The sequence below is a fragment of the Rhinatrema bivittatum genome, chromosome 6 (genome assembly GCF_901001135.1).
Source record: "Rhinatrema bivittatum chromosome 6, aRhiBiv1.1, whole genome shotgun sequence".
NCBI classification, from domain to species: Eukaryota; Metazoa; Chordata; class Amphibia; order Gymnophiona; family Rhinatrematidae; genus Rhinatrema; species Rhinatrema bivittatum.
In genome coordinates this window covers 51,539,623-51,554,357 of record NC_042620.1, presented here as the reverse complement: position 1 = coordinate 51,554,357, position 14,735 = coordinate 51,539,623, and the positions used below count along the sequence as shown (strand labels likewise).

General features: G+C 43.9%; 1 protein-coding gene across 11 annotated transcripts in view; it reads right to left on the bottom strand.

Moving 5' to 3' along the window:
* The window catches only part of R3HDM1 (R3H domain containing 1), a 476,151-nt gene that overhangs the window by 161,998 nt on the left and 299,418 nt on the right, over positions 1-14,735 (bottom strand). For 7 of the 11 annotated variants that reach the window (XM_029605380.1, XM_029605381.1, XM_029605379.1 and 4 more), the window contains one exon: positions 10,973-11,074. The exons of the other annotated variants lie outside the window; for them this stretch is intronic. In XM_029605380.1, coding sequence (XP_029461240.1) covers positions 10,973-11,074 — 102 coding nt within the window. The remainder of the gene's footprint in view (positions 1-10,972; positions 11,075-14,735) is intronic. 11 annotated transcript variants of the gene reach the window in all.

The following is a 14,735-nucleotide window of genomic DNA, read 5'->3' as shown; positions in this document are numbered from 1 at the left end:
ATCTAAATCCTTTTGAAGATATGGCTTCTAGGTGAGGTTTCACCAACAAGCTGTTCAGAGGAATTATCTCTTCTTTTCTACTAGTTATGCCTTTCCCTATAGAGTCCAGAATCCCTCTGGCTCTGGCCATCTCTTTATCAAAAACTTTCACTACCTTGAGATCAGCAAACACTATTACCCTGAAGTCCTTCATGGTCAGTGCACACTAGTTTCTCACCACCTCCCTACTGTGTAGCACTCCCACAGATTTGTGCATCCACAAATACATGATTGCACATTTGCAGTGAATCTTAACTACCAAGCATTTGGCAACTCCTCAAGCTTTCTTTGACCAATTGTCTTTCTGACTACTCCCTCAGGAACATCCATTCTGTTGCAGATGTGGCATTTGGAAAAAGAACAAGTTTTGTGAGCAATATCGCTTACAAAGATGTTTAACAGAACCAACCCCATGACCAAACCAGGAGGCACTCTACTACTCAATTTTTGCTCTTCAAAGTGAATTCCATTTACCGCTAGCCTCTGCTATCACTCAACAAGTTTGTAATCTAGTCCACCACTACCTTTGGATTCATCCCCAGGCTGCTTAGCAAATTGAGTCTACATTTTGCTGAAATCCAAGGAAACCATTTTCAGCATGTGTCCTCAATCTAGTTCTCTAGTCAACCAATCAAATCAATCAGATTTGTATGACATGATCTGCCTCCAGTAAAACCATATTGCCTCAAATTCTGCAACCCACTGGACTGTAGATAGTTCACTATCCTTTCCCATCACTGTTGAGACTAACTGGCCTGTCATTTCCAACTTCCTCTCCATTACCAATATTATGAAGAAGCACATCTGTCCCTCTCCAGATAGGATCCCACCCATCTCCAGAGATCTATGAAATATAGCCTTTTCAGCAAACCCAGACTGATCTTCTTTAGTATCCTAGGATGCATCCCATCCAGTCCCCATGGCTTTATCCACTTTGAGTACTGCTGTTTCCAGATACTTTTATAAATGGTGTCATATCTATCCAACTCCCATATGCACCCTTGCCAATAATCAGCAGTTCTCCTCCAAATTCTTCTTCAGTGAATATCTAAGTATTTCTTCAGCATTTCTCCTATTTGTCTCTCTCTATACACTGCTCCATGTCTCCTCTCAATCTGGCAATTCCAACTCTGGACTTTTTCCTTTCAGTGACAAACCTGAAAAAAGTAAGGTCACTTAGCTTTATCTCTTTAGCTATCTTTTCTTTCACTCATGCTTGTGTCATCGAGGTGTCTTTCCTTATCTTTTTGGCTACTGTGTTCCTTTCATTTCACAGAAGATGTGACTTCTGTTTGGCCCCAACATTGCTAGAAAGTGTTCTGGCATTCACTTGCCTCCCAATTACAGAAAAAAAGTTACTTAAAGCAGGCCTCAAGCCATGAAAATAAGGAGACCTTCAGGCAGCCTACGTGAGAATATACTAGGAATTACAGGTCATAGCTATACATATGCAATACAAAATAAGTTGTATTTTTATATTTAGTTACTACGAAGTAAATGCGTTGGATCTCTGGATAATTCTTCCAGGAGCTGACATTACATAATGTCTTCTAAGCTTTATATAGTTAGTTTATTTATTTTTACTAGAAAGCCACTTTTATTTGAAAAATAGTTTTCCTCAGACGAGGGTATGCAGTAGTATATACTTATGTAACCTTAGAGAATCCTTTCTATACAGAAATCTGTTGAGTAGACTGTTTGAAGTACTATAAAATTCTCTAGACTGTGGTTTATGAACGCATCACAACTCTTCATGTTTACTTATGCCATTTGGCTTTTGGTGTCTCACAGTGCATGAAGGAATTTTGTAATGTCAATGTAAAATATGCCATACAATCAGAAAAAGGCACAAAAAAAGGCATTTATAATAATATTTTTGTCCATGAAAGACAACGGGCATAACAGAAGACAGGAACTAAAAATCTGATAATCCTCTTTTTTCACAGCTCCCTTGCAATAGGCAGATACCAAAACACCAATGTCGAGATGACATGGCATTTTTGCTGGATGTTACATCTAATATGCACCCACAGAGCTAGTACTAACATATTTCCATAAAGCTGAGTTTAATGGGGTGACACTTCATAAACGGATGTTTCTGAAGTTGTTTTAAGCTTTCCTGTGATTCATGAAGTGAGCATTTCCATCTGTGGTAATTTTATGGGACTGCAAGTCTGTATGAATGAATGAATGAATGAAGTCTAGTCAGTTTTAAATGCATCATAAAGCAGAGTTGCTTACCTGTAACAGCAAGATGTTAGTCCTCACAGATGGGTGACATTATCAGATGGAGCCTGGCACGGAAAACTTTTGTCAAAGTTTCTAGAAACTGACTAGCACACTGAGCATGCCCAGCATGCCACTATCCCCACAGCCATGTGGGGTCCCCCTTCAGTCTTGTATCAAAGTGAAAAAAATACAAGCAAAAAAAATAAAATAAACCACAGATGAACCCAACTCCGCAGGGTGGTGGGTGGGTTTCCCCGAAGACTAACATCCTGCTGTCCTAGGAGACAGATAAGCAACTCTGCTTTCTCCCAGGACAAGCAGGATGATAGTCCTCACAGATGGTTGAATACCAAGCTGCAGGTCCAACAGTTACCCAATAACGTGCAACAGGCACAACAACAGGGGTGCTGTTGGCAATAACGGGAAGCAGCATGAACCACACATTGGGCCCTAGGCAGGGAGAGTTGGGTTCTCACACTTTGAACAAATTACGAAGAACAGACTGATCGAAGGCGCTGTCCTCTCGACCATCCTTGTCCAGACAGTAGTGGGCTGCGAACGTGTGGAGGGAACGCCACATTATGGCCTTGCAGATCTCAGCAATAAGGACCGCATGGAAGTGGGCCACTGATGCTGCCATGGCTCTCACTGAATGCGCCTTTAATCAGCCTACGAGCGGAAGGCCCGCTTGCTCAAAGCAGAAAGACATCCGCCAACCAATTGGACATGGTCTGCTTGCCCACGCAACCCCAAGTCTATTTTTGTCAAAGGAGACAGAGTTGCCTGGACTGCCTGTGGGCTGCAGTGCGCTCAAGGTAAAATGCCAGGGCACGTTTGCTATCCAAGCTGTGCAGAGCCTGCTCACCCTGGTGGGAGTGTGGCCTTGGAAAGAAGGTGGGTATTACAATAGACTGATTCAAGTGGAAGTCAGTCATTACTTTAGGCAGAAACTTAGGATGAGTGCGTAACACCACCCTGTCGTGGAAGAACCACATATAAGGCGGATAGGTCACCAGGGACTGCAGCTCACTGGCCCTGTGGGCGGAAGTAATTGCCATCACGAAGATAACCTTCCAGGTGAGGAGTTTAAGCTCGCAGGAGTTCATAGGCTCAAAGGAGACTGCATGAGCTGCGCTAGCATCACCTTGAGGTCCCAGGCCACAACAGGATAACACAGCGGAGGCTTCAATTGTAGCAAGCCACGCATGAAGCGCCCTAACAGCTATGCTGAGATTGGAGCATCACCCACTCCTCGGTGGTAGGTGTTGATGGAACCCAGATGAACACGGATCGAATTAGTCTGAAACCCCGATTCCGAGAGACATCATAGATAGTCCAGGAGCTGTGATGTGGGACAAGTGAAAGGGTCAAGACCTTGCTCCGCACACCAGACCGAGAACCTCCTCCACTTCAACTGGTAGGACTTCCATGTGGAAGGCTTCCGAGAAGCTACCAGGACCTGTGACACATTCTCTGAAAGTTCGAGGGACTGCAACACTAGTCTCAACATCCAGGCTGTGAGGGCCAACGACTGGAGGTTCGGGTGGTGCAGCCTGCCCTGATCCTGTGTGATGAGGTCGGGAGAGGTGCCCAGGTGTATGGACTCCTGGACAGTCATGTTGTGCAGGATCGAGAACCAGGCCTGTTGCGGCCATTGAGGGGCTATCATGATCAAGGAGCCCACATCCTGCTGGAGCTTCACGAGGGTCTTGCATATCAGCGGAAGATACACATAGAGAAGACCTGTGCTCCAAGATTGAGCGAAGGCATCCAAGGCTGGTTCTCTGTCCTCCTTGTACAGGGAGTAGAAGTGACTCACCTGGTGGTTCTAAGGGGAGGTGAAGAGCTCCACATCCGGTAGGCCCCACCTGCAGAAGATCTCGTCTGCCATGGAGGAGTTGAGGGACCACTCATGGGGATGGAACGTCTGACTTAGGTGGTCCGCCACCACATTCTCCGTCCCTGCCAGGTATACTGCTCGTAGGAGCATGTGCTCGGACAGGGCCCAGGCCCAAATCTATGCGGCCTCCTGGCAAGAGCAGATAGGAGCCTGTGCCCCCGCTTGTTCACATACCACATGGCCAGTTGGTTATCAGTCTATATCAGGACAACCTTGTGGGACAGGCGGTCCTGTCCCACAAGGTTGCCCACAGGGCATACCTTCGTGCCTGTAGCTCCAGGAAATTTATCTAGCATCTCGCCCTGGCTTCAAACACTCACACACCCCAGTCGATGTTGGAGGCATCATGATAAGGATCGCCTGAGCAGGAGGGGCCTGAAAAGGAAGGCCCTTCCCCAGGTTGGCCTCTTGCTCCCACCATGCGAGGGAGTCCTTGAGCAGCTTGGTTATCCGGACCAGTGCAGAGAGCTCCTGAGAAGCCTGGTGCCACTGGGAGAGCAAAGTCTACTGCATCACCCTCATGGCCAGGTGGGCCATTGGGGTAACGCGCACTGACGTTGCCATGTAGCCCAGAAGCAGCAAAAGCAGGCGGGCAGAGGCTGTTTGTTGGTGGCAAATCAGGGAAGCTAACCAATTTGGCAGTGCAATAATAATGGGAGATTTCAATTACCCCAATATTGACTGGGTAAATGTAACATCAGGACTTGCTAGAGACTTATAGTTTCTGGATGTAATAAATGACTGCTTCATGGAGCAATTGGTTCAGGAACCAACAAGAGAGGGAGCTATTTTAGATTTAATTCTTAGTGGAACGCAGGATTTGGTGAGAGAGGCAACGGTGGTGGTGTAACTTGGTAATAGTGATCATAACGATCAAATTTAAACTAATTTATTTATTTATTTATTTAAAGTCTTTATATACCGAAGTATAGCAGGCTACCATCACTCCGGTTTACAATTTAACAACTTGTTACAGCAGGAAATAGTAAAAACCGAGCAACTTGTTAACTTAACGTAAATAGAACCATTCTATATATAGGCAAATTCAAACAGCGTACAGATAGATATTATAGTTAATAATCATAGTATAAGTGAAGTCAAGGAAACAGGAAGGGGGACAATATGTAAATCTACAGCTCTAAACACTAAACTTTCAAAAGGGAAACTTTGATAAAATGAGGAAAATAGAAAAAAACTGAAAGGTGCAGCTGCAAAGGTTAAAAGTGTTCAACAGGCATGGACATTGTTTAAAAATACAATCCTAGAGGCGCAGTCCAGATGTATTTCACGCATTAAGAAAGGTGGAAGGAAGGCAAAATGATTACAGTCATGGTTAAAAGGTGAGGTGATAGAGGCGACTTTAGCCAAAAAAAATCCTTCAAAAATTGGAAGAAGGATCCATCTGAAGAAAATAGGATAATACATAAGTATTGTCAAGTTAAGTGTAACACACTGATAAGACAGGCAAAGAGAGAATTTGAAATGAAGTTGGCCATAGAGGCAAATACTCATAATAAAAACTTTTTTAAATATATCCGAAGCAAGAAACCTGTGAGGGAATCTGTTGGACTGTTATATGACAGAGGGGTTAAAGGGGCTCTTAGGGAAGATAAGGCCATTGCAGAAAGACTAAATGAATTCTTTGCTTCTGTGTTTACTAATGAAGATGTTGGGGAGATACCAGTTCCGGAGAAGGTTTTCAAGAGTGATGAGTCAGACGAACTGAACCAAAAAAAAATTATTTTTTTTTGACTCATTCCTACCTATTGTTTACCTTTCGTTTACTTGAATTGCTACCCCAGTTATTCTTGTTTATTGTAAACCGATCTGATATGGTTATTTACTATGAAGGTCGGTATATAAAACTGTTAAATAAATAAATAAAATAAATAAATCACTGTGAACCTGGAAGATGTAGTAGGCCAGATTGACAAACTAAAAGAATAGCAAATCACCTGGACTGGATGGTATGCATACTAGGATACTGAAGGAACTAAAAAATGAAATTTCTGATCTATTAGTTAAAATTTGTAACCTATCTTTAAAATCATCCATTGTACATGAAGACTGGAGGGTGGCCAATGTAACCCCAATATTTAAAGAGGGCTCCAGGGGCGATATGAGTAACTATAGACCAGTGAGCCTGACTTCAGTGTTGGGAAAAATAGTGGAAACTATTCTAAAGATCAAAATCGTAGCGCATAGAGAAAGATATGGTTTAATGGGACACATTCAACATGGATCTACCCAAGGGAAGTCTTGCCTAACAAATCTGCTTCATTTTTTTCAAGGAGCTAATGAACGTGGATAAAGGTGAATTGGTAGATGCAGAGTATTTGGATTTTCAGAAGGCGTTTGACAAAGTCCCTCATGAGAGGCTTCTAAGAAAACTAAAAAGTCATGGGATAGGAGGCGATGTCCTTTTGTGGATTACAAACTGGTTAAAAGACAGGAAACAGAGAGTAGGATTAAATGGTCAATTTTCTCAGTGGAAAAGAGTAAAACAGTGGAGTGCCTCTGGGATCTGTACTTGGACCGGTGCTTTTCAATAAATGATCTGGAAAGGAATACGATGAGTGAGGTTATCGAATTTGTGGATGATACAAAATTATTCAGAGTAATTAAATCATAAGCAGATTGTGATACATTACAGGAGGACCTTGCAAGACTGGAAGATTGGGCATACAAATGGCAGATGAAATTTAATGTGGACAAGTGCAAGGTGTTGTATATATGGAAAAATAACCCTTGCTGTAGTTATACGATGTTAGTTTCCATATTAGGAACTACCACCCAGGAAAAAGATCTAGGCATCATAGTGGATAATACTTTAAAATCGTTGGCTCAGAGTGCTGCAGCAGTCAAAAAAGCAAGCAGAACGTTAGGAATTATTATGAAGGGAATCATTAATAAAACGGAAAATGTCGTAATGCCTCTGTATCACTTCATGATGAGACCGCTCTTTGAATACTGTGTACAATTCTGGTCCCCGCATCTCAAAAAAGATATAGTTGCGATGGAGAAGGTACAGAGAAGGGCAACCAAAATGATAAAGGGGATAGAACAGCTCTCCTATGAGGAAAGGCTGAAGAGGTTAGGCCTGTTCAGCTTGGAGAAGAGAAAGCTGAAGGGGGATATGATAGAAGTCTTGAATGAATAGATGTGAATTGGTTATTTACACTTTCGGATAATAGAAGGACTAGGCGGCATTCCATGAAGTTATCAAATAGCACATTTAAGACTAATCGGAGAAAGTTCCTTTTCATTCAACGCACAATTAAGCTCTGGAATTTGTTGCCAGAGGATGTGGTTAGTGCAGTTAATGTAGCTGGGTTCAAAAAAGGTTTGGATAAGTTCTTGGGGAAGTCCATTAACTGCTATTAATCAAGTTTAATTAGGGAATAGCCACTCCTATTAATTGCATCAGTAGCATGGGATCTTCTTGGTGTTTGGGTAATTGCCAGGTTCTTGGGGCCTGGTTTGGCCTCTGTTGGAAACAGGATGCTGGGCTTGATGGACCCTTGGTCTGACCCAGCATGGCAATTTCTTATGTTCTTAGGGGTAAACTCGAGACGCCCTAGCTCGAGAGGCAGGAGGATAGTATCTCCGCTGCCTATAGAAGTGTTTCCTCGGGTCCTGATGTGGCGCCCGACAGGTTGTTGAAGAAGGGTCTGAGGTGCTGGTGGATAGCTGTTTCAGGGTTTCATGGTGGTCCTTTAGTTGGGCCACCGTGTCCCGGAACTTGTCCAGGAGAATCTGGCTGACCTACCGTGCCTGTGCAAGGTAGTTCGGCCAGCTTCTCCTGGATTTCAGGTTGGAGGTCGGAGGCCTTAAGTCAGGCCCATCGCCGGGCACTAATACTGGCTGCCGACACCCTCGCCGCCATCTCAAAGACATCGCAGGCCTCTCGCACTTCATGCTTGCTGGCCCCAAAGCCCTTCAGCACTATGGATTACAACCCTTCCTGGAGCTGTTGTGGGAGACCTTCAGCAAGCTCCAGGACCTGCTTCCAGAGGTTCTGGTTGTACTGATTCATGTACAATTGATATGCCGCTATACAGGCAATGATCATTGCCCCCTGGAAGACTGTGGCCCCCAGCATCCAGGGCCCTGTGGTCTTTTCTTCGGGGGGGGGGGGGGGGGGGGGGGGGAAGAAGAGCGGGTGTACGATTGCTTAGCCTTTTTCAGAACCGACTCCACTATGACTGACTGGTGCGGGAGCTGGCTCTTTTGGAATCCTGGGGCTTGCTGCACTAAAATGGCATCCGGCTTCCGGTTGACTGGGGCAATGGAGCCTGGGTGCTCCCATAGCCAGTTAAGGAGCTCAAGGATGACCTCATGCACCAGGACAGCTACCACCTCCTTCGGGACATCGACAAATTGGAGGTTTTCCGACATTTTATGGCGGGTATCCTCTTCAGTAAGCAACTGAAAAGGTATAGCCTCCGCCATTGCTTGAACGAAGCCGGCGAAGGACAAATCCTCCAGGGACAAACGGCACCGCTTGTCCGGAGGCTCAGACAGGAGGTAATCCGAGGCCTCCGCGGAAAACTCAGAGGAATCATTGTTCCAGGGATTGTAAGGAGGCTCTTCCTCACCAGCAACCTCATGGGGTCAGGGAGGGAGACTATGTCCTGAGTACCGAGGCACCGGCACCGATGGTCTGTCAGGAAGCCTCGGCGCCAGAGGCTGCCCAGGCATCAAGGGCACTGGGGGCATCGAGGGCCTCGGCGGACCGGCAGCTCTGAAGCACCAGACGGCCTGGGAACAAGCTTGGGGAGAAATGGCACTGCCCTCGGTGGCAAGCGTGGATCCATGTCCTCCTCCTCAGAGAAGCCTGAAATCAGGATGGTATCGGGGGGGGGGGGGGGGGGGGGGGATGGTGGCAGGCGGTGCCCAGGGACCTGAAGGATCCCCGGGCACCGGCTGTGTTGTTAGGTCTCCAAGCAGTACATCCAGCTGCTCTAGCAGGGGTGCCAGGATCGAGGGTGCTGGCTCTAGCATTGGGGCCAGTGCTGGTGGTTGCTGTAGGCCCCGGAGGACACAGAGCACCGCCTGTTGCACCACGTGGTCCAACTCCTCCTGAAACTCAGGCGTACAGAGTGGTGTTGAGGGAGGAGGAGGATGGGATGTAACCAGAGCCTGCACGGGGGTCCACAGAAGCTCAGTACCCGGCTCAGAAATCGGTGTGGGATCACCCTGGGCTCCCAGATCTGGAGGACAGGGCCTCCTCGCTCCAGGGCCACTTCGAAGGGGGCTCGGTCGAGGCTGGTGGCGGTGTCAGTGCTTCCCTCGGTGCTCAGCCGGTCCTTCTCTGGCGCCGAGGCAGACAATCCCAAGGTCTTGGACTGGCCCATCGCGGGCAAGGGGTGATCCCCCGCTCCCTTTTCTTCGCAGCGGGACACCGAAGGCGACAGCCCTGGCTCACCACGATCACTCTGGCCTGACATCCCAGGAACTGGTATCGATGGAGCAGACTACCGGGAATCAAACAGGTGCTCCATCTTATCCAGATGGTAGCACTGGCCATTGGGTGTCATCTAGGCAGAACTGGGGCACCTAACATAGTGGGAAGGCCCCAGGAAGAGGGTGCAAATGACATGCGGACCCATGATCGACAAAGTCCACGGACACTGGGGGTAGTTCCGGAAAAAAGTCTATGCACGGTTGGTGGCCGGTGGCCACCGAAGGTAGATGCTCAGGAACAGACCGCAACAAAGGGAAAAACTGACTTACCAATGCTGGAGGAACCGACTCGCAGAGGGGGCCCCCGGAGCAGGGAAGAACCGGTGAAAAAAATAACTGTTTCTTCCTTTTAAGAAAAGAAACTGAAGAGCTCCAAAACCCACAAGGCAACTGCACTGTGGAAAAAAGGAGACTGAAAGGGGACCCCACATGGCTGTGGGGATAGTGGCATGATGGGCATGCTCAGTGTGCTAGTCAAAGTTTCTAAATACTTTGACAAAGTTTTCCGTGCCGGGCTTCATATGATGATGTCACCCATATGTGAGGACTACCATCCTCCTTGTCCTGGAAGAAAATATAATTATAAATTTAAGAGGAGGATATGGGTTATGAAATTATGAGAGTGGATCTACACAACATTTGAAAAGATTTTCCTATAGAGAAAGAATATATACCTATATCTGCCAGCTAATTATACACAGTGGAATGAATATTGGGATTAACTTGCATTTGTTACAGATAGCTCTACCTCCACTTATGATGTCAACAAAGATATGCATTTTTTGAAAAAAATTGTTTGATGTAGATTGGTGATGAAATTGGTTCAGCAGTAATTGTTTTGGTTTTCACTTTGATATATCATTAGTATTGATGTGGAGATTTACTTCTTTTTAAGCTTCATATAAAAATCAAAAACAAGACATTCGTACAAAGCTCATTCCAAGATAAAACAAGATAAGAAATGGAATGGCAATATTCTGCTTGAAGAGAAAGAAAATATGGCCTGCAAAATAAAGGTCAATTCAAACTAAGTACAAATCTGACTAAGTATTCCAGTGAATAAAGCCCAGATATATAGATATTGATCAGCTTTATAAAGGATTTTGAACTAGGCTCTAAAACCTTTTCAAGGTACCTTAGAAAATTTTGTTTTGAAACCACTTATTCTCCCTTGTCGATCCTCCTCTATCTATATTTTATATGTATATACTTAACGCAAAATGTATAAAGCCAAAGCAAATATAAACTTTAGTGCCTGAAAAAGTGGAATATAAATCAAATAAACAAACAAGACACACAACATGCACACAACAGAAGAGGTGATCAGAAACAAAGTACCACAGAATATTGCTGGGTAGGTGAGACTGGCAGGAGCAGGGATGGATAAGAAACTGCGGAGTACTGAACAGGCTGCGAAGAAGACTGCAGAGGCCGAACAGGCTGAAGAAGTAACAGTTTGACAAACATGGTTAATACTCAAAGAACAAGTGCAAATAGGAAGCAGTTAAATTATAGTTTATACTAAAGTTAATGAAAAAAACATGTTATAATTACAGTTCAAATAAAAACTATTCCAGGTCTCAACAACACAGGCAGCAGTTAAATAAAAGATTTTTTTTACATTGGCAGAAGTTTTTAAAAAAGCATGTTTAAACTTTGCCAAAACTGTTCTTTTTGAATCCCTTCTATCATTATGGATGTTCTGTAGGTAAACTAGGGTGTCACTAAGTTGATCTTCACTGAAACCCACACAGCCATCGGTAAATAATTTTAGACCTTATAAGTGATGAAAAGGAGTTATGTAAAATGCAGTTAAAAGACTGCAGTGTACAATTCAACTTTTCATTTATAAGGTCAAAAAATCTTTAATGGATACCTCTGAAGGTGTCTCTAGCACAACCCCACCTCCGGAAAACTCACTCCGAATGAAAGTGCCCCCTTTACAATGGTCCATATATAGAGTATCGGACTGAGCCTTTTAAGAGTCTCTCTCTCTCTCTTCCCCTCTCCCTCCTGATGTTCACCAGACGTCTGTGCCTAGGTTATAAACTAGTGCATATTTTTGTGTGTGGTGAGATACGTGCATTTATGGGCACATGTGCAGCCCTTTTAAAATCTAACTTTAAATCTCTCTCCCCACCCAGAAGCCCTTGCTAGAGAAGACCTTATCTCCTCCAGCAGGGCTGTTCTCTCACTGACATCCGAATGGTCCTTTCACTGACACTTAATATTAATTTATTCACTCCTTTACTGTCTGCCGACTGGTCCTTCCACCATCACATGTCAATGAAAGCACCAATTGGATGTCAGTGAGGGAACAGCCCTGCTGGAGGTGGTAAGGTCTTCTCTGGCAGAGGTTCTCAGATGGGGAAAGATTTAGGGGGCTGGGGTGTTACTGGCCCAATTTATTTTATTTTTCAGATTTTCTATACCACACAGATCTAAGTCAGAGCAGTGTACAATAAAAATAAATATACAATAAATCACATTAAAATAATAAAACAATGCAATTTAAAACTTTCATTGCTACTATTATTTAAAAACAACCCACTTATTCCTATTATGAATTTGGATAAAACCATGTCTTTACTTTCTTTCTGAATGACAAATAGTTCCTCTCCAACCTAATATCCAAAGGGGCTGAGCTCCACAGAATAGGCCCATACACTGAGAACATACTCCTCCAGGTGGTCTCTCTCAATCAATTTAACTGCAGGAACGGTAAAACATGGACCACTTGCGGAATGTACCCTGGGGTATCTCTCTGCACCTGACTGCTTAAATAATCTGCACTCTCATTACAATTTACTTTATACATTAGGGTCATGATCTTAAATTGTATCCTTTCATTGATAGGAAGCCAGTGCAATTCCTTTAAGAGAGGTCTAGCACTAACCCTTCGTGGATATCCAAATACCAGTCTAGCTGCCATATTTTGCATGTACTTGGAATTGTTGCATATTTTTCACTGTTCAGGATCCCATTACAATAATCATATACTGGGGACACCAGTGCCTGAATGATTATCTGAAATGCCCCAAATCCTTAATTCACTTCAATTGTTTCAATTTCAAAAACACCTTCCCCACCAACAAAAAAAATATGAGTTTCAAAGGATAATTTATCATTTAATTGAACCCCTAAATTATGAACTACTGAAGAGCTGGCACAACTAGTCTTGCCTACCTACAACTGTAGGGGGTTTTATCCAGCGCAGCATTAGTAAAAAAATCATCCATTCTGTCTTACCTTCGTTTCAAACTAATTTATCTTTCAACCAATCCATTAGAGTTTTTAACTCTTCTTGAGCTCTACCCAGTGCTTATGCTGGATCTTTCCATAACAAGCAAAGTAAATGTACATCAATTGCATAAATATATCCCCTAAAACCCAAATCACAAATTAACTTCCCCAATGGCTGCAGAAAGATGTTAAAAAGGGGACAATGGTGATTCCTGAGGTAATCCACACTCTAAACAGTATGGTACAGCCTTTTCTCCCTCTTACCTGAACCTCCAACATCCTACATCTCAAAAACAAAGAGATCCCAGCCTAAATTCACCCTTTAAAACCTATATCCTCACATCTTTGTACTAGAATCCTGTGATCTACCAAGTCAAAAGCTCCTGACAGATCCAGTGACAATACCACAACAGCTTCTCCCTTTGTCCAGATTTCTATAAATCTAATCATTCAATGCTACCAACTGTGTCTGTGCTGTAACCAGAACAAAATCCTGACTGGCACTCATCTAATAACTTAACCTTCACATGATGAGACAACTGGGCATCATTTTCCCTAAAAAGGGGCTCTTAGCCACTGGGCGATAGCTTGCAGTTTTTGTTGTCTAGCCCCCTTTTTAGCAATGGATTTAACAATCTTCTTCAAAGTCCAAGGGAATATACTCCTGCAAACCAGGAACCATTCACAACCATTTGTAATATCCCTGTTAATTCATTGGGAAGTGTGTTTTTTTTTTTTACCCAAAAATGATGGGCAAGGAACTACAAGTGGGATTACAATTTTTTAAAATCCCACAAAGCTCTTCCTAGGAAAATCCTCTACTCCCTCCCGAGAACCCATACACAATGCTTCTTTTTCTTGTTAGCAATCGACTCCTGCAAACTGGATGTCATTAAGCATTTGAGCTCATAAGATTTCTAACTTTTCTTTCCAAAACTGAGCAAAGCTGTCTCAATTTAACTTTTTGGGAATCACCTCTCTAGGTAAACAATTTCTTCCCAATGGTTCCTGAGAGAGATGAAAAATGTCTTTAGGTCTATTCTCAGTGGGCTTAATCCGATCTCCATGATACTCCCTTTTAACAACTTATATTGTAGCGGAATATTGATTAGCATTCCGCCTTCAACCCAATTTTTGAGACCAAATGAGATTTAATCCATATCTTTTCCATATCCATATTTAATTTTCTACTGCGAGATGGAGGGGGCTGGGAAGTGGAATGACCCTGGACCTGCCAGTGAGCTTAGTTTTAAAAAGTGAGCCAGACTTGCAAGACAGGGATGGGCTGGTTTGACTCCAGCCCTGGACTTGAGGGAATGGTGGTTTGGGCATGCTGGGGAGGGAGGAGTTGCTGGGCCTGACAGGGCCTCTGAGCAGGTAGTACATTTCCCATGGTAGTAGGAGATGTGCTAGGCAGCCTCCCCATTAGCGCACCTCCTTGCACGAAGGGTAATAGCTAATTAGGCTATTACCCTGCAGTTCACATGCACCCATGTTAAAAAAAAAAAAAAAAAAAAACCACCACCCTGTGGCAAGCTTATTTTAGAGTGGGGGTTTCCAGTGCTAAAGCCTTTTTTACATGCCTGGGGCAAGGTTAGCACCAAAAAACCTGAGCTAATATGAATAAAAACCCGCAGTACGCTTAGCACAGCTTACTACATTGGCCCCTATAGGTGTACACTTTGTATTTCAATAACATCTAAATATATTAAGAAAAATAATAAAGGAGATATAGGAACAAGACCAAAAAAAAAGGATGCAACAATGAACACACAGGGAAGCTAATTTGCTAAAATTAATGCTTTAAAGGGGTAGATTTTCAAACCTCGGCGCACGTAAATCCCGGGTTTATGCATGC